Raw genomic sequence first — 21,441 nt, forward strand, 5'->3', positions numbered from 1 at the left:
AGTTTGTATTTTTTTTTTTCTAAACCAATACCCTTAAAGCATTCGTTAACTATTTCCTTAGTTTATTAGTCAAACTTGGAGCCCTAAATATGTAGAGTCGAAGCTAGAGTTTATCTCTTTTACTTCCTACTTATAATCTTTCATCAAATTCTTCCTCTTACGAGTCAAAACCCTGGAACCCCACATATTTTCTCTAACAAATAACCATTAAAGATATTTATATATAACCTCATACCATAGCCGACTGGCACAACTCTGTGCCTTAACCCTTTCGTCTACAATTCTAAATGAAAATGAAAATTAAATAGACATTGTCCATCTTATTTTATTCTGTAAATGAAAATAAACCGAGTTTATTAATGAAGACGTCACACAACCGCAGGCTCAAATTCGTGGTGCAAGAGCAGAACTCCTGCTTTGTTAAATAATGGTCTACTCTTCAGGATATACAAGATATAAGAAAAGCGAAATCATACAAGGACATATATATTTTATGCAATGGCATAAAATAGCCTGGGTAATATTGAACCACATGCTTGCCAAATGACTAGAGCAAAACTGTAGCAATATATTCTGGACCAAGTGCACAATTATATCACAATGTATAAACTTTCAACAAAGAACTACTTAAAATGCCAATTTTATAGGATGCACTTAAAAATTTTCATTGGTAAGTTACACACAACCAGTGGACTCTTTTAAGTCCATGAACTTACCTTCCACATTTGCTCTCTAACAAGGGAGGAAAGGGACAAGGTGTCATTCAAGCTAAAGTTCATTGGTTCAATTATTTATTTATTTTTATAAGAAAAATTTTATTGAAAAAAACACTACTTCATGCAAAAAATCACGAAGAAGTTGCAAAGATAGAAAAAAGATAATGTAAAAATAAATAAATTAATAAATAAATAAAAAGAGAGAATACGTAAATATGGGAAGGGATTCACTGGACGTGACACCCCAAGCCCAAGACCGATCAAAGTGTCTACAAACGGGTCAAAGAGCTGATCCCCCAAGTTCTCCACATCCTCGAAGATGCTACGCTCCCTCCAAATGCACCACATCAAACACAACTGTACCATATTCCAAATATTAGACGAAAACTTCCCCAACTAGTTCCTCCACCCAGTCAGTAAATCTAGCACTCTTTCTAGTAAGACCCAAGAAACCCTGAATGATCTAAAAGCAAAGTTCCACAATTGATGAGCCCCCTACAGAGGTGATCCATCGTTTCCCCACTACATCGGCACTTACAACACCAATCCACAAGAAGAAGAAAAAAAAAAAAAAAAAAACCCTCTTCTCCTCAAATTTTTACTAGTGAGTATCTTCCCCCTAGCCGCCATCCAAACAAAAAAGGATACCCGCAGAGGAACCTTCACACCCCCAAAAAACTAACTATACACTCCAGAAAACCCTCTTCTCAAATTTTCACCAGAGTATTTTCACCAATCTATTGGCTCAATTATACACTAACAAAGAAACTAAAGACTTTTGGTATTTGGTAGAAGGCAGTGAGCATCAGACAACTTCCACAAGTTTCAAAGTTCTACTTCTCAAAAAACAAAAATAAAAAGTTTCACAAAGTTCTATCAAAAAGAATATCTCACATGACAGATGAAATTCAGAATCCTATCCTCTTGTATGTAGTAATAGCAAGCATATACCAATAAACACAGCGATTGACATCAGTTACCATAAATATTTAGGAAACTACCACCCAAACAAAAGATGGATAACAGATAAGCCCCTTTGCCTTTTAAAACATGTGCCACATGTCTCAACAAGATTGTTTCATTCACATGCAGATGGCAATGAAGAGACGGCAACAGCAATTGGGGTGCAGGTTTCTTTACTTGCAATTATTGCAGAAGCATCAGAATCCATATCTTCTGACTTTCTTTTTCTATTCAGAGGTATGACTTCCAGACATTTTCCCAAGTCATCATCAAGTGACCCTCCATTCATTGTGGAATCTATCAACTAAGGTACTTGCAACTTTCCTTCACAAAGCAATCCACCTATATCCTTCCAGGGTCATCACTCATCTCTTTGGCCACATAAGAGGATGGAGAATCACCACTCAGCAAAACTTCCAACTATCTCCATCATCAGACCAGCAAGTTTTGTCTGCACTCCGCAGAGCTATGCCTCAGGCTTGGGTGGGACAATTCCACTCCTGTTACCTTCTAATGTTTCCTTTGTGAATTTATGTACACTAGAATCTGATCCCACCAAAGCTCTCCCAAAAGATTCTTCCCTCAGTTCCTACCCCCTACATAAACTGCATTTATCACCCCCACAATTGCTGCTACCTCCCAGGGAGAACTTCCCTTATCCAGCCTACTATGCTCTCCATGATGAGCTACGACTCAAGCCAAAAGAAGTACAAATGAACAAAATAACTTATTCAGCATTTTTCTTGAAACAATATAGTTTTACAAAAGCAAACAAAACAGAAGTTGCTATTATAGAACATCATAAGGGAACTGGAATTTATAACCACCAAGATAACCGTGCACCCTACAACCATAGCCGCAAAACATTATAGATTCCAACTGTTGCATTCATTCCACTAATGCCTTGTATTTACAGTACACTGACTCCCCAGATTAAAAAAGAGCATGACTTTAAAGAATGAGTAATGAAAAAGTAAAGTGAAGGGCAAAGAGAAAATTCATTTACCTGAAGAACGCCCTATAAGCACGAGCATCCATTCACTTTTGTTTCACTGATGCAGATTCATCCTCTTTTTCACTTCGGCCAACTTCTTTAGTTTCCAGTGTCAATTGTTTCACACTCTTCTCCTTTTCTTCCCTTTTGAGATCTCTGCCTACTTGGAGGGCTAGGAATCATCTTTCCAGTCGATTATGTTTCTCTAGCAGACCTTAAACCAGATGATTAAACAGTGAAGGCATTATAAAACAATGCTTTGCTCTAAGAATTAAGACATTTCAAACAATCTCAGCTTCCCATGGCAATGTCATAAAGCTGGAAGAGATCTAATAACAGCAAGGCATTGTTTTCATTTGAACCTCAAGCACTGTTTCCTTCAGCTGAATCAAACATTGGTTGATGACTGCCACAGTGCCACCACTCACATTGATGTTCCACATTCCACAGCCAGATGAAACAAGACAAGGTCTTTCATATCTGCCAAGAATTATTACATATGCTTTGAACTCGCCAACTTGTTTCGTCTCGACTGGAGACTTAGAACTCTGTAATCTTAAACCTGCTCAAATCAACAAACAAGATCCTCCGAGACAGAAAGCTATTTTTCAATCATACTCAACTGCTTAACTAGCTCCTCATTTTCAAATTTCTTCAGGTGTTCAGCTATACTGTCTACATAAGAAGCTTTCAAGCTAACTCCTTTTTTGAGCATTAACCTCGCAAGCTTTGCAGCCTCTACCAAATGGCTTTGTTGACAAAGCCCAACTAAAAGAATAGAATAAAGATCAGAATCAATGGAAGTAAAAAACTCTAACTTCTCAACTTCATCAGATAAGTAAAAACCATCTAGCACTCATCCCTCCAAACAAAGCTCCCTTATCAAAATGCTACATGCCAAACAATCAGGTTTCACCCCAGTAGCAAGCATATTCCTAATGAACTTCTCTGCCTCAAGTTTTTGAAATTTTACGAAAGACAATATTAAAGAACTTTAGCAATCACCATATTAAACATTGCCTCCTGCAACAACTTTATCAATCATCTTATAAGCCTCTTAGACATGCCCCTCCATACAGAAACTGCTTATCAAAGTACTACCTGTAACGTGATTAGGAGCACACCCAAAAGCCTCCATTCTATCCAGAATTTCCAATGCCTCCATTGTCTGACCTTTCTCACAAAAGTTTGAGTCACAGATGTATATGTAACAACATTAGGACTGCAATTTCCAACTTCTTTCTCCATCTCACCCAACAACTCCAATGCCCTCTTCATACTCCCACGTCTACAAACCCCATCAAGAAGGGTCGAATACACCACAGCATTAGGCACACACCCATGCCCCCTCATAAACTAAACCAATCCACAAGCATCCTCTAACCTACCCACATTACAAAACCCTTTACTCATGGTGACATACGTGATCATATCAGGATAAATATCACTAAAACCCATCTCTTCATCAACTCTTCAGCCATATCCATATCACCCTTTTCACAAAATAACCTTATAACCACATTATATGCTGTAGTATCGGCCTCTAAACCAAATTCATTCATTATTCCCAATATCCACAAAGCCTCATTAGCAAGCCTAGCTTCCTTGCACAAATTCAAAACCACCTTAAATGCCTTAGCACTAACCACATACCCATCAACCTTATAAACCTCAACAATATCAACAACACCACCTAGGTTTTGATTAATTTGAAGCAATTCACAAGCTTTGCCGTACATGAATGAACCATGCCTATATTTGGATTGAAGGCCAGCCCAGATGAAAAACCTAAGACCCATTTGAGATTGGTTAGGTTGACATCTATGCAAGACCTCAATGACACAATTGGAGTCCAATGTGGCATTAACTGTGGCCAGGGTTTTTTCTATGCTCTTGGCACCATTCCTCCACAGGTGAGTGTAGAATTTCTCATCAACAGGAATCAGCAATTGAACCAAATAAAGTGACAAAGCTGAACCCCTGATACACATTTTTTCAACAATCCAACTAAAATAAGGAAGTACTGTAAACATCGATCATGTAGATCTTATTGTACTTGTTTCTGCCATGCAATTAAAGAAGACAGTATTTCTCTGTTAACAATTTTCAGAAATCAAAACCAAAGAACGAAAAGCATTTCAATGGTCTCCCAACCAAAACAGGAGAACCTGCAGATAGATGAAATGAAAAGTGTAAAGTACATACATTGTAACAAACTAAACAAAATCATAGTTTTAAAAACAGGAGTAGTCAAAGAACCAAAAAGGGAGGTGTTTCTCGGTTTTATGGTTAAACCGGGGTTGAACCAATGGTCGAACCAATGATGTTATAAATAAATAGTTAATAATTTTAAAATTACAAAATATAAATATAATAAGTTTATTACTAATAATATCTAGATAAAAAATGTACAAAAATTTATGTGAGTTTTCACATCTTATATTTAGAAAATAAAAATAGAAAAATGTAAACATATTCAAAATCATCCTAAAAACATAACATTTAATGACACTTTTCGTTTTTTTGTTTTTTTTTTTTTTTCCTCAAAATGGACCATCACATATTTTTAATTGTAATCATAAAAAGAAAAATTTTATAATATATATAATGAATTCAAGTTAAAAAAAACTAATTGATTTTCAAGTTTATTCCCTTAATTAACCAAAACTACTATTTCTTTCTAATCATAATTATCGTAAGGAAAAAAAAAAAAAAAAAGCTAAATTCACGTGACTTAGATCAAGTAGTTGTACTTTCTTTTTTAATGTTTCTGAGGACAAGTAGTAACGGATTGGTGTCCAATTCACAGTTGAATCAGTCTAACCGGTCGGTCCAATCCGGTTTTTAAAACCATGAACAAAAAATGAGTGAAAGAACACTAAGATAAGAATGATTATTCTGACATTAAGGTAAAAAACAGGAAAACCAAGTTAGTTATCTATTTGATAATAATGACTAATGGAGACATATTTCTATTATTACATGTCATACAACTCTTCGGTTTTATCAAAATTTTATTGTTGAACATGCATGTTTAAACATAGATTTTCAACATATTCTCTTTACACAAAAAATTTCACATGATATAGACACATTTCAGAGTAAGATGTAACACAACCGTAATAGTCATCATCCCTAAGAGTCTTAACTTCTTTTTTTATCAATGGGGCACTAACAAGATATTTAAACATTCAATCAAGGAACAAACTCAATCTTAGAGTAGCAAAAAAATTGAGGTGCAGAACGCCTAAGACTTTCTTTAAGACAAGCTTCTGCTTTAGTAAATGACCAAGCTAAAATCACATTTTCAAACTCAAATAAGGCTCAAGAACAAGCTTTGGCCCAGAGGGGAGGGAGAAGGGGGGATTCGAACTAGTGACTCCACTTCATGAGGCATGGTCCATAGCCAATTACACTACCCCTTGGGGTATTAAATATTTTTTTAGTATGTTATTACTCTGAAGAACTGTTCTAGCAGTAATACACATCCTCTGCCAAATAAATATAAGCATTTTCTAACCAAAAATCTGCCTTAAAGTGATGACAAGCAATTATGACACAACCTCTCACATGATGATTCCATCACTGCACATCATATCATCTTCTTCTCTATGACTTTTGAAATATTAAATCAAATGAAAAAACTTAGATACAGTACCTTAGATTCAATTCCTTAGGTACCCCTTTTATAATTCAAATTCAGCCACCTGTCTAATACTTAACAGAGCAAACAGCGCTAAATACCCTCAGTTCTTCTTCTATTTTTTTCCTTTTTTTTTTTTTCTTGGAAGCATGAAAACAGTCTCTTTCTTTCTTCTTTTTCTCATTCTTTTTCTCTTGGAAAAATTTCTCCTTAACCCACACATGATTGTGGTAATTCTTTAGAATCCACTACTTCAATATGAAATCACATCTAAAGTTCTCATCTTTGATATCAAAAGCCACCATGGAATTCCCATATCAGATTAAACAAAACACCTTTCCCATCATTACCAGTAGAATCAAAAGGCAGCACAGGGTAAGAGTCTGAGAGTATGAGTGTTAGATCTGGAAAGAGAATTAAAAAGAAAAAATAAAAATAAAAATAAAAAATCAGAAAAGAGAGGGATAAAGAGAGAAGCAGAGACCAGGCATTTAACAAACCGTTCGACTAACGACGTGATATGCACAAGCCAACCCCTCCGTCCATCTAAAATCTTTGATTTCTTCAAAAATTTAGAAGTCTGAGAGAGTGTGAGATGCTAGGGAGGTTGTGGTTCTGGGTTTTCTTGCTGGTTTTCCATGGTTTTCAGTTTTAACTTTTAAGTAATGCATCAAAGAGAAAAAGGAGGGAAGAAAAAGAGGAAGAGACTGACGTTTGCTCTGTTAAGTATTAGACGGGTGGCTAAATTATAAAATGGGTACCTAAGGAATTATATCTACGGTACTGTATCTAAGTTTTGCCCTAAATCAAAACTAGACAGCTCATTGAGGACTAAAGATAATTTCAAGCAACTTAGTTAAATTATCTAGCCAGGCGGCCCAGCCCATGATTCATGAGCTTGCTCAACTACTGCAAAAGCCAGGTTTAAACAAGAATATCTAGACTTGATTAAAGCACTCAAGTGGAGCTTAGGGCATTTGTAACATTTTAGGAAATTTTTTATACCACTTTTATGGGAAATATAAAAGGCTGTCAAAATAATAAATTACTATTTTCTTTTTCCATAAAAAGTTTCTTAAACATTTTCCTAAACCAATGCCCTAAGGTCATCCTTTCACTTTTCCCATATATTATTTAAGCTAAGCCCAGGAGCCAAACACTTGGCTCAGCTAGGCTTGATTGGGGCCTACACAATCCCACCCTCACCCAAGAAGAGCAGCAGAAAGAGGAGAGAGAGTGCAAAAGGATCCAGAAGAAGCAAAGATGGTCGAAGAGGAGAGACTTAGGAAATCAAAAGAAGGGAAAGAGAGACAAACACAAGAAAAGCAGAGAAGGAAAATTGAGTTTAACTAAAACTACTATTTCTTTCAACCTTAAAATTGAGTTTTATAATATGATGATTTAAAATAAATATATGAAAGATATCATTTTAAATCCATAACATCATGGGTGTTCTTGTTTTATTGATATATGCAAAATTTAAATCATCAGATGTTGCCAAGTTCATATGAAGCAATTTATATTAACAATTATTGTTCAAAAAACTCGAATTTTTCCTCAAATCCAATCCCAACCTGGAGATAAGTTGGTTTCTCCAAAAAGCTAAGTACAGATAGGATACCTTTGCATGATTATTTGATGGTTTATACTCTAAAACCAACACTTCAAAATAATCATTTCCACAAGTAACCTAAATAATAAAAAGTATTCAGACAGTCCAAATTCACAAATAAGAAAATGACAAGCTACAGCATCATGAAAATCACAGAGTGTTAAAGATTAGCAGTAAGGTAAATAAGTTCAGGAAAACACCAACCTTATAAAAAAAATGCAGCAAGGCCAGTTGGAATGTCGGGGAGATGGCCTGTGAAATCTCTAAAAAAGACAAGTAATCATAACCAACCAAGTAAAATTAAGTTAGATCCTTTAAAACTTGAACACAAATCACAAAAAATATCAATGTTGCCTGGATAATACATGGTATAAGTGGTAACTAACTTAAAAGAAATGTTTGTTGAGATATGCTACATAAAAAAAGGGGAAGGATTTTAGCAAAAAATACAAATAAAAATGGGAAGTAAAAGGTCCTTATTTATGCAGACCAATTTCTTGGATAGATGAGGTAAAAAGTACCAGTGAGTGAACAAGTTTAATTTTATAATGGGGAAACAATCAGTTCATCCATAGCTTCTCTGATCCTAAATAATCAATGTAATCTCAATTCATTGACGAGAAAATTTAAAGAATGGTCATGTAGACTGCAAACAACCCATATAAAATCCAAAATTTGTTATTTGTTTGAAGCTTTTATCTAATTTCTGTATACATCTATCAACTCACTAATCCACAACATATCCACAACCTACAGCAATCAACTCACTAATCCTTTGATAGTACTCTCTATCATAACAAACTCTCTGTCTGGAATATCCTTGTTGAAAAATTCTCCGTTAATCTCATGCCCCTGAAATTTATTGACATATTTCACATAAAAATAATTGTTTGGGAAATGCATGGTTTCTTTTCCTGCCCCATTAGGCATCTCAACCTTGCATGAACGCTTCTATGTTTTGGAGCTACAACTCTGTTACATTTGCATTTTATTAACGCCTTCATATGATTCCTCTCGAAGTCAAGGGAGGTCACCTCCATAACAAGGTTAAAACATTTATCTTCATCAGCACTACCAAGATCCTCTGTTAAAAAAAGTCTCATTCTTATGGCTACTTAAATTCAAGTAAGATTTTCTTCATCAGGTTTTCTTCGGAATTATAACCTGTGGTTCACCTCTTGATTGCAAAGCTGCATCCTCAACAGAGAATTGCTTTCTCAAATATCATGTAATTTGTCAAGAATCCTCCAGGTTACAGCATCCGGCGCCAGCCCATTCCTTCTCCTCTCTCAAGCTTCTTTCATTAATCCCAACTTGCATGCACTGTCAATCAAAATATTATAATCGAAAATGTTTGGAGAGACCCCAGAATCAAACAATTCATATAAGAAATGACAAGCTTCATTAAATTTGCACGAGCAGCAAAGCCCTTTGAGAAGGGCTGCATAAACATAATTATCCTGATAATTTGATGGCCATATGACATCATCCCAAAACTTCAATGTTGCTTCAATTCGGTTGGCTTTACATAATCCATCAATTAACCCTTCATATGATTCCTCTCAAAGTCAAGGAGGTCACATCCATCACAAGGTTAAAACATTTATCTTCATCAGTACCACCTGGATCCTCTGTTAAAAAATGTCTCCTTCTTATGGCTACTTAAATTCAAGTAAGATTTTCCACATCAGGTTTTCTTTGGAATTACATCCTTTGGTTCACCTCTTGATTGCAAAGCCACATCCTCAACAGAGAATTGCTTTCTCACATACCGCATAATTTGTCAAGAATCCTCCAGGTTACAGCATCTGGGGCCAGCCCATTCCAAGCTTCTTTCATTAATCCCAACTTGCATGCACTGTCAATCAAAATATTATTATCGAAAATGTTTAGAGAGGAACCCAGGATCAAACAATTCATATAAGAAATGACAAGCTTCATTAAATTTGCACGAGCAACAAAGCCCTTTGAGAAAGGCTGCATAAACATAATTATCATGATACTTTGATGGCCATATGACATCATCCCAAAACTTCAAGGTCTCTTCTATTCGGTTGGCTTTACATAATCCATCAATTATTATATTACAATTGATACTATCCACCTAGACACCATCACTTGCCTATTATCACATCATTTAATACCTTCAAAGCTTCTCCAATCCTCCCCATCTTGCAAAACCCATTTATAACCATGTTCAAGATAATGACTTCAGGCTGACACTGGTTTTGAAGCATAAAAGCAAGTGTATTCAAAAGCTCAGTTGGGTTATTGATAAGACAAAGAGCTCTTAAATATATATTGAACATTCTAGTTCTGTCCACAACCTTCTTATTCAGCATATATTGGAGAAGATTCCTTACCTTTTAGAGGTCCAATTCTTCGCAAAGACCTTCTACTAGAACCTTATATGCATACTCAGACAGTAGGAACCCAAACTCACTTCCTTCCTCCAACAACTGTTATGCCCTCATATGTATTGTACGACGCTAAACTTGGAAGAAACACCGTCTTCCTCATTATGTAATGTGCTATATGGGGTTCAAGAAACGAGTAACCTGGCAATAAGAACATTGCAGGTACGCTCGTTGGGGATGAAATGAAAAGATATAAAGAGTAGAAGCGGTTAGATGCTAGAGTGCGTGAATGATGGTGTTGATGTTGAGAGAGTGGTCGGTATCCTCAGAGGTTGAGGCAGTCTAGAAGGTGAAGCACCTCATCGACATTGCGGTCTTTGGCGCAAAGTCCATGAATCTTTTTGGTACAGTATGACCTATTGATGATGCTGATGTTGATGTTGATACTGATGTTATCTTCTGGTTTTCGTGGTTCATGTTTTGGTGGTTGGTCGACAGTGTGAGTGAAAAGGAAAGCAAGAGGTAAGTTTTTGGTCTTGAGGATCATTGGTGATGGGGCGATGAGGCGGAACATTTCTCATATGCAGACATTCCTGAACTCTTAACACCACCGCAAACCCACAAACACTTTCATTCAAGGACATTGATGATCAAACACAATCAGATCAAACTACTTCACAAGGACAACCCAAATATGCTCAAAAACAAAAACCATCCAGATCAAACTTTTTCAGGAACTCGCTGTAGTTGCCATTGCTATTCAATTGAATGCGAAGCCAGGGGAAGCTCTTGCAGTGGCCGTGGAGGTTGGTTGAGAGTGGTTGGTAGTGGTGAGGGTTTGAAGGGTGTGACTATGAACGAGGGTTTGCTTAGACAGAGAGAAAACAGATGGGGAATTCGCCCTTTCCAACCATTAAAGCCACTACAGAAAGAAAAGAAGCAGAAATTTTAGTACGAGGTCAATCAAAACATAAATGGAAATGGAAATTTAGAGAGAGAGAGAGAGAAATATTACCTGGTTTGTGAGTGAGCCAAAAAATCAAACCAAAAATACTCTAATCTGCTTCTCTCTTTGTGTCTCTCTCATTCTATGACAAACCCACACACAACCCCTATCAGAAAACAAAAACAAAACATTCTGTTGGGAGAATAGTGAAATGGAAATCACAATTTCCCCATCTGTAGACACATCAAGATTCAATCATTCTGACTAAAAACAAATAGCAAGATATAATAGACCTCCAGTTGCAGGCTGACAAAAATGACATCGATGATGAAATAGACAACAAATAGCAAGACTTCAATTAACAAAATGAAGCTGCAGGCCAAAAAACTAAAAAAACACACAAGCAAAAACATTATCATTTAGCTATTATGAAGAGAATAGTGAAATCAATTGACAAAGAGAGATTATTGCCTTGAGTCCTCAAGCATCAAACTCCATCCAAAGTAGACATACCATACCTACACACATTAAACAAATTAATTTAGGGGTAACAAAATCATAAAAACCCTCCCATCCCAGAGCATGTCCAACAATAAAAAAGAAAACTACGCAACTTTGAAACCCAACCAACCAATAAAGTAGATATAAGGAAGCATAGACCTAAACTTCTCTTGTATTTAGAAAACAGTTATTTTTAAGGCATGCAGATCTTATCTTATATTGGCTGCCAATGACACTATGATGCAAATTCAAAGCCCAACTCATGCAAATCACCACAGGAACTACCCACACTATCAAAAGGCATTACCACATACGAATTAGATAACTAAAGAAAAACAAGAAAGCAGGACAAATGGACAAAAATTTCAATGGAACTTTCAAACCCTCGTTGAGTGAGACTGAAATTTATAATCCTCGAGGAAACCAAATCCTAAAAAAAGCATACATTGCCCAATATTAGAAAACAATAGGGAAAATATCCTTATAATTCATATGATTGAAGGAGAGAATAAAGAAAACAAGGGGGAAAGAAAAGATTGCTTATTGCCAAACTAAACTGCATCACTTAAGCTGCCAACAGCAACAAGAAGCCTTAAGCTGCCAAGCACCAAAAGAAAATTTATGCAAGGTACAGAGTCAGGTGGCTAATACAGACAAGCACCCAATAAAACTTCTGAGCTGTGTCCCTACAAGATAAAAGATAATCCAATTGTATAATGAGAGAAAAAATACAACAAAATACAATCACAAACTTTATAGAACATGGCACATAATGGTGCCTCAGAAAGCATAACCACATATGAGGTTAAAGACAACAAAAAGAACACTAATAAAAAAAAACTGTAACACATAAATGGGCAAGGAAAAAATCTCTTGATCAGTACTTAAACTAACCAAAGCACAACTGTGCAAGACCTGTTCTCACTTCACCAAAAACATGTTTCAAAAGACTAACCAGAAAATTGTACCTTCAGTGGACCTGGGGATCAATGAAAGATAAGTGCTACTTTCAAAAAAACAGATTGCAACAATCATAAATAACCAATGAAGTACATGACACCAAGAATCAGAGCATAACTACTATCACATCATGCTTAGCCAAAGAAAGAAGCCTCAATTTATGAATTCTACAAAAAATAACAAAAACTAGGTTGTTCATTCCTGATCCGAAATTTCAAGAGTAGAAAATTTTCTTGACAACAAACAGTTTTGAAATGTAGACAAATACTGTCCAACGAATTCTCAATTTTTAAAACCAAATGTCCATGATCCATTCATTTGCAAAAACTACGACATAAAATTATAGAATAATTACATATAGTCATATACTGCATTTAAAAAAATGAAATATTAAAGAAAGCATGGAAGAAGGAACGCCAACACAGTTGCATAAAACATATAAAAAGAAGAGATTAAATTCTATAAGGACATGGTGAAAAACTCATATTTAACCCCTCCAATCCTAACATGCCACATCATCTTATCACATATTTAAGAATAAACACAATTACACTCAATCAATTCTAATACCCATATATAAATCCAACCAAATTGGGAATTTATTGAGATGTTATTAGGTGTGGTAAGATTTATTGAATTTTAAGTAAAATGCTGATGTGGAAATCATTTATTGGATGGTGTAAAATATGGGTTTTACACCCCATCCTTATAGAATTTAATCTCATAAAAAGAATTCAAACAAAAGAAATATCTTTCACATGAACACAATGCAACTCTAAGGATCTAATCACCAAAAACATAACTATCAGTTAATACAATAGAACCTAAAAGGCCTCTCAAAATAGAAAAAGGAACACCAAATTAATCCTTTATCAGACTGATAGGGTAAGTGAACCATTCAATGCAAAGGAGCATAAATTGTAAACCAAAGCAAGAAATTTATCCATGGGAACAGAGATATTATTAGTTCCCACCACTTTAATCAAATTTACACCATTTGTGGATAATGCTTGTCTTTATAAGGCAATCTCATAGGACACATGGTACTTAAGTAAGATCAATCCAACAACATAATGGCATCACTTTCCATGAGACTCCAAATTGGATATGCCCACAATCTGGACATGCCCACCAAAAAAAAAAAAGAAAACACAAGTGCCAAACAAGGCCATAGTACTTTCAGCATCCAAGAGGAGGTGTTAATGTAGGAAGACAGTGAGGTCATGCTCTATTGAGTTATCAGATTCCATCACCATAATAAGAAGAATAGGTGCCGACCGGAATTGGGAATCACGGAAAGATGGAAGAGCCAGTTGGGAAAGAAAAAAAGGTACACACAATTTAAAATAAAATAAAAGAATGAAATAAGAAATACCATGTTTGGAAACAACATTGACAAAAGTACAAATAAGACCATTGAAAATCTGGATATTGCTTTTGCAAGTCTGGAAAGAAAAGCAAATAGTATATCCTCAAAATTATGACCAAGCCTTGGGAGAACTGTTGGTTCATGCTCCATTTTATCCCAACATTAACAGATTCCACTAAAACAATAAAAGAGGCTTAGTCCTGGACAGAATAGAAGTCCATGACATGGGTCACACCTGAAAAAATAGAAAGAGAAAAAGGGGCCCAAACAAGCAAAAGACAAAAGTATAGGAACTCAAGAAACATCACATCAGACCACTCAATAGCTAGTATGCCCAAATTTGTGACTAGGCAAGTTACGAGAACAGTTGCATTTATTCTACACTAAAGTATTAATGAGATTTCCCCAGAAAAACGAAAGAGAATCAGCTCTAGATGGAAATAGCAGTCCAAGACATGCCCATCATAAGGAAGAAAAAAAGGCCAAAAAACAAAGATCACAGATTGCAGGACAATTTTTTTTTTTTTTAAAGGACAAAATTAGCAGTCCAAGACATGCCTGGAAAAAGGAAAAACAAAGAAAAAACAACAAAAAAGGAAATAAACACAGAAACAAATAAGAAAAGCATAAGTATGACATTCACTGACCCATATATAAGTTTATAACAGAATTTATGCTATACATTTTGTAACCTTTTACATACTTCTTTCAAAATTATTTTCTTTGAATTGCATTTCCCCACAATATCTCTGCAATGCACCCCATTGTGATTATCGTTTTTTTTTAAAAAGACTAAAAAAAAATTGGACTATGTGAATATGGCATTTCAGTGGTTGAAATAATGGAACTCATTCTCCATGATCTTAAGAGTCAATGACTCTCTACATTTTTAACTTTCTACGACTAGGAAATCAATCGGCAATAACCTGAGATTACAAATTATGATGCAAATTCTCCACGTAATTCCCAGAAAGCCCAACTCATACCAATCACTACGGCATGTAATCTGCCCACACCAGTAAAAGTCATTACTACATACGAATGAGATATAAGCTTGTCAAAACAGAATGACTAAAAGTCGAAAAAGAAAGCAGGACAAGGGGACAAGAATTCCAATGGAATTTTCAAACCCTCGTTGAGTGTGACTGGAATTTATAATCCTCAAGGAAACCAAATCCTAAGAAATGCATACATGTCAAAAGTATTGGAAAGAATTAGTACAAGTGGGAAAATATCCTTATAATTCATTTGATTGTAGGAGAGAATAAAGAAAACAAGGGGGAAAAAGAAAGCTTATTGACAAACCAAACTCACCACTTAAGCTGCCTGGCACCAGGGAAAAAAAAAATCCAGTGAGAATATTTCATATGCACCCAGAATTGCAATAGTTGCCCTTACAAGGTAAATCTTGTACTTCTTTGGCATTCAAAACAACTATGTTTGAAGCTGGCTGCTTTTATCTTATATGAATGCCCAATGATGATATGGATGACCTTAGGTTCTTTAAAGTAGTAAGAAGTGCAAGTAGACAGCAGTAAAAAAAGGAACCACGACAAAAATGCCAAGTAGTGCTGGGATTAATTAAAACCAAACAAATGAAACCTGAAAAACACACAATGCAAGCACCAATTTTTGTTTACAATATAAATTTAATTTTTAAACCCATCATTACCAGCCAGCCAACAATAAGGGATTCTGCTCCTATAGACAAGAACCAAATCACTCTAGAAAAGCCAACTTCACAGAAACAAATGCCTTCATAGAATAGTATAGTATCACATTAGTGGGAACACTATATTAAAAGACCTATAAGCAAAATGTAAAATTTAAGACCAAAAAAAAAAAAAAAGAGTTTTCTTATAATTCTGGCCTACACCAATAAGAGGTATTGCCAGATTAAGCTGTGAATTCACTATTGAGGTTGCCAAGGCATAATGACCAAAAATAAAATAAGACAGCAAGATAAAGGGAGAAGAAATGCAATAGAAATTTCAAACCCTCACTTCGCAAGACTAGAAATTTCAACTCATAATCCTTCTCAAAAAGGAAACCTAGGAAATTCAGTCACAAACCCATGTATTAGACAGAATTAAAACAACTAAAATGTATCCTTAAAATTCTTATGCTTGAAGGAGAGAAAAACAAAAGGAGAGAAAAACAAAAGGAAAGAAAAAGAGAGTTTGTCGCCAACCATCTTAAGGTCACAAACTTTGTAATTCACCTATCCCACAAAAATAAGAGGCATTACCATATTCAAATTGAACAAGACAAGACAGAGGTACAAGAATTGCAAGGGAAATTTCAAACCCTCACTAGGTGATTAACAGGGAATAGACTAATGATAAAGTAGCTTATAAGAGCTTGCATCAAGATGATAAACATATGTCATACCACAACTTAGCAAAATATTTGAATGGAGACCACATACTTTACTCAATCTATGATATTGTTCTGCCAGCTTTCCCCTTTTTAAAACCAAAACTTGAAAATCTGGACCCATACCACTGCAGAAGACTTTGCATAGACTTTAATGGCCTGTTTGGAAGTTTAGAGAGGGAGGAGAGTAGAGGGGAGGAGAGTTCCCCTCCACCTTGTTTGGATGTTTTTAAAATTAGTAAGGGGGAAGAAAGTAATTAGCCCGTCCCCTTGTTTGGATGTTTTAAAATTTAGGATAGAGAGGAGAGGAAATGATTAAAATAGACAAATTTAACCCTATTTGAAAATGGACTTGCAACATTGGTCTATTATTAATTTAGAAATAGTAAATTGGGAAATTTATCTAGTCAATAATTTATCTACTCTACTCTTCCTCCAAATCTCTCCAATTTGGGGGAATTAAAAATGAGGGGTTAGAGGTGGTTGAAACCCCTCCAAACTCCTCCCCCTCCTTCCTTAAAAAACTTCCAAACAAGGTAATTGAATTACTCTCCCTCCCTCTACTCTACTCCCCCTCCTTTTTTAAACTTCCAAACAAGCCATAAAATTAGGCAAGAGAGAAACTGAATAATAAACAGGGGATATATAGTAATAGGCCCAAAAAAAACCACTCCATAGACTGAGGTAGAAGTAGTAATAATCTCTAGATGCTTGTTTGGGAGCTAAACTTGATTTTTTTTTTTTTTTTGAATAAGTAAGACTTTATTAAAAATATGAACATCACCCTGCACACATGAAGTACACACAATAAGAACATATAACACGTAATGTGGTATATGGAGTTCGAGAATCAAGCAACCTGGAACTCACATATGAAATTATGTTTCCAAGGAGCACCAAAGCAGCATCTACCTGGATGGAAATTAAAATGAACATCAAAGTGGCGGCTCACACAAACAATTAGAAAAAACTTGCATGCTATTTTAGTAAACTTCCCAACAATTAGATCTTTTAGGCTATGTTTATTTCATACTATCAACAAACTAGAGAAAGGTTGTCTATCATCATAACTATAATTCAGTAAGGCACTAATAAAAAAAAAAACTATAATTCAGTAAGGCATAACTTACTTATAAAAATAAAAGTACACAAACAAACAAACAAAAAGAGTCAAGCTGGGTGAAAATTTAAGGTGCTCAAAGAAAAATAAGTTGAAGAAATATACAAGAACTTGAACCCTCAATATACTGAGACTATCAAAAAAGATTGACACTACCAAAGAAGATTGTACAAACAGAACTTACAACAGCTATATTGACAATACGAAAGAAGATTCCATAAACAAAACTTACAACTGCAGTTACTGAGCTGAACATCGGTATCCCATGCAAGAGACAACTCCATATTACTTGCCAACTACAGTCAAACTACAAAATTTTCTCAAAAAAATAAGTTAGTTTTAAGTTTTTAGTATGAGGATAACAATATTAATTAGAGCAATACAGAAGACATATATGATTATTAATAGGATTTATAATATTGTGATACATAAAAAGTTTTCTTGCAAAAAAAAAAAAAAAAAAAAGAGTGCAAATCTATGAAAAAAAAAGTTTCATTACCAAGAATTGACACATTGGTAAGAAACATGAGACCAATATAAAAGGTTTTGAATCTGAATTTGACAGAAATAGTTTTTGTTTTTCCATATCAGTAAGAAAGTGTAATAATGAATCACCTGTTCAACAATAAATTTTATCAATGCTTCAACCCTCGATCCTCTAGGAATGATTCTTTGGAGGGTTGTGAAGATAGGTGCTAGGTTCTGGTGCAAACGGCAAAATGCAAACATACCACCTATGGCGAAGAAGCCTACAATGCACAAGTTGAAGCCTACAATGCCACACCCACACCCACACCCACACCCAGTCACACCCAATCAAAGCAACCACAGCCAAACCCACGCCTAAACCCCAATCAAAACACCCATCACCCAGAAATCTGAATCTAAAACCTCCACAAACACATAAGTAGTAATTTAAATCTAAAAGCTCTTTACTTTCAAGGACAAAACACCAAACAAAGATATATAAAACAAATAGAAACAGCAATGACAATAAACCAAGAAACAACTATACCGATAATGTTCCGTTTGGTTGCCGAGAAAACGCAGGAAAATACAATAAACACGAGAATCACAAATTCAAAATACACCTAACCTAATAGTAGGCGAAAAGAATCCTCAAATTTATTTTCTCTATATTAATATTGAATTTTCCAGAGCTTTCATGGGAACCAAACGGAGAAGAGAAAGTTAGGGTGTAGCACACCCACAATATCAAAACACCCATCACCACAGCCACAGCCAAACTAACACCCAAACCCACCACCAAACCCCACTACCACCAAACCCAATCGGCTTAGGGCCAAAATATATATATATATATATATACACCAGACCATTGTTGAATTCAACTGAGAGAGAGAAATTGATCTTACCTAGGAGAGAGAGAATGAACGATCTTACCGTGGAGAGATAGAACGTGCCGAGTAGAAAGAGAGAAATCGGTGGTGTGTGGCTGGGACCGAACCGAAGAGAAGGAAGAGTGAAGGGAATGTGGAGAAAGAGAGAGAGAGAGAGAGCCGTTGGGGTGTATTTAAATGATGTGTGGGCCCATAAATTTTGGGTTTTTTACAAAACTGCCACGTTTTGCTAAAAAATGAAAACCCCCAATAATTTTTTTTTTTTTTTTTAATTCCAAATCCAACTTTCACAAAATTATTCTTTCTTTTTTTTTTTCTCTAAAAGGTAATAATAGTAAATACAAATAGTTTTTTTTTTTTTTTTTTTGTAGAAGTTTACTATTTAGTCTTTTGAATTTTTTGTTATGGAAAATATAGATGGTTAAATTGAGTCACGTTATTTCTCTATATTATATTATTTTATTTTTTCTATTTTATCAAAAAATGATTTTTTTTTTACCAAATTATGATACTAATATATTAATCAAGTCAAGACAGATCAAAAATGCTAAAAAAAATCGGTTTCTCAAAAAAAATGCTAAAAAAAAACACACATATAAAAACCGTAATATTTTAATACTAAAGTACATCATAATTTATAAATATATTGTACACAAAATTATTATTATTGACAAATATGTATTTATGAGATAATTTTTTAGGAAAACTTATTAACTTTAAAACTCCAATTAGTATACAAAAACTATCTGTGGGGCCAGACGATTTGTGACCCCGGCCCACTATACATTAGGGCCCAAGGCCCGCGCCGAGGAGAAACGTTGCCGAAGACATGCAACGAGAGTCCAAATGGCTTAGAAATGCAGTCGAGGACGATCCTGTCCTTGGCATCCCAAAACCTATAAGGGAATAACGCCACGCCATTAAAGGCAGCCCCCAAAGCGCTCCCAGAGGAAAAGACGAGTACAATAGAACTTGCACGGGGTACAGTGTGGGAGCGGTTCAAGGAAAAACTATCACCTTCGCATTGAATGCGCCCACAAACGTCCTAGCCACATTGATGGGAAAAGACCCCTGAACAGTATGGTTTCGGTTATTGCAACTAACAGAAAGTGGGGGAAGGCGGCTGATGGGACAAGCACTCGAGTAGTTACCTGCCTGATCAATAGATGGAATGTCAGGATCAACTGAGAGGGGCTATATAATGTAAGAATTTATCCCCGGGAAAAGAGGAAAGAGGGGGGGGGGGAAGAAAAACAAGAGCATTATGTATCGTCTCTTGAACTATTGTAACCTAGTGTAAAAAGAATAATAAGAACACTAAACTCCTCAGATGAGGTCCAATGACCGGAGCCACTCAGGCCATGCCGGAGAGAAAGTCTTCTTGGACAAGCTCAGTTCACCTCTGAGCAATCATTACGAACATCATGACTAATGGCTCTCCGTTCACCAAGGCCTAACCTTTTAGCCCACTCTCTACAAATTTTATTGTTTGGGTCTTTCACTTTCAAACCCAATACACCAATTTGGGGTCGTTACAAATCGAGTCATTACACTATCTAATTTGATATTAGATATGTAAAAAAAAAAATTTAACAAATTAAAAGAACATAGTACTCATATAAAAATGATGCTGAATAATGATTTTTCATTGAATTAAATTCATCTTTTAATATGAAATTAAGAAATTATCTACCAAAGTGAATAAAAAAACATTTTAATGAAACCACCGAAGTTTTCAAAGACATATATTATATAAAACTTCTATAGATATAAGAACACATTTTATAATAAATAAATAAATCTAATTAAGAAAACAAAAATTACCATATTTCAATAACTACTATACCAATTAGACAAAAAAAAAAAAAAAAAAATTCTTAAGAGCTTTATTGAATTAATTCAAATATTATTAATAACTCATTTTCATTAATTCAGCGGCAATGTTATGAGAAACACATGTATTCATTTTTTGAATCACTATCTTATGATGAGATGTTCACATTAAAATCCATAACATATTTTGGCGGTTGACATTATCATTATTTTCTGTTCTTTATAAATCACACATTATATCTAATATTCTAATCTATGTAACTCCAATCAAACAAAAATATCAAGTCTCCAAAAAGAAAAGCAAACCAAGAATTCAGCCCCAACTGGTTTTTGCTTTTTTTATTTGACATTTTTTTTTTACATTAATTGGGTTGTATATGGGCTTAGGGCCTCCATACAAAATGAGGATGGATATATGGCCCAGACATAGAACAAGATGTCAAGATGGCCTAAGGGACCTAGAGAGACAAGGATGGACCTAAGGATAAAAGACAAAACTAGATGTGCCTAAGCTACCTAAACAAGATAGGAATGGACCTAAGTCACAAATAAAGAACAAGGATGGGACTAGTGCCCTTAAACAAAACAATGATAGGCTAATTGGCACCAAAATAAAACAAGGATAGACCTAAAACCCTTTGATCAAGGACAAAATGGACTTAATGCCCTAGATAAGACAAATAATGGCTA

At 35.1% G+C, this 21,441-nt stretch overlaps 1 protein-coding gene and 1 pseudogene across 1 annotated transcript; both read right to left on the bottom strand.

The window, feature by feature from the left end:
• Positions 1-1,301: 1,301 nt before the first annotated feature.
• On the bottom strand, positions 1,302-11,695 carry LOC115985140 (annotated as a pseudogene).
• Positions 11,696-11,758: 63 nt separating this feature from the next.
• LOC115985147 (serine/threonine-protein kinase ATM-like) lies at positions 11,759-19,048 on the bottom strand. The gene is made up of 5 exons (XM_031108115.1): positions 18,934-19,048; positions 18,173-18,327; positions 17,790-17,864; positions 17,308-17,349; positions 11,759-12,418 (listed from the first exon to the last, which is right to left on the bottom strand). Exons 2-5 carry the CDS (start codon positions 18,284-18,286, stop codon positions 12,377-12,379), a joined length of 273 nt encoding a protein of 90 aa, XP_030963975.1. The 5' UTR covers positions 18,287-18,327; positions 18,934-19,048; the 3' UTR covers positions 11,759-12,376.
• Positions 19,049-21,441: the final 2,393 nt, after the last annotated feature.

The sequence above is a fragment of the Quercus lobata genome, chromosome 1, assembly GCF_001633185.2.
Source record: "Quercus lobata isolate SW786 chromosome 1, ValleyOak3.0 Primary Assembly, whole genome shotgun sequence".
NCBI classification, from domain to species: Eukaryota; Viridiplantae; Streptophyta; class Magnoliopsida; order Fagales; family Fagaceae; genus Quercus; species Quercus lobata.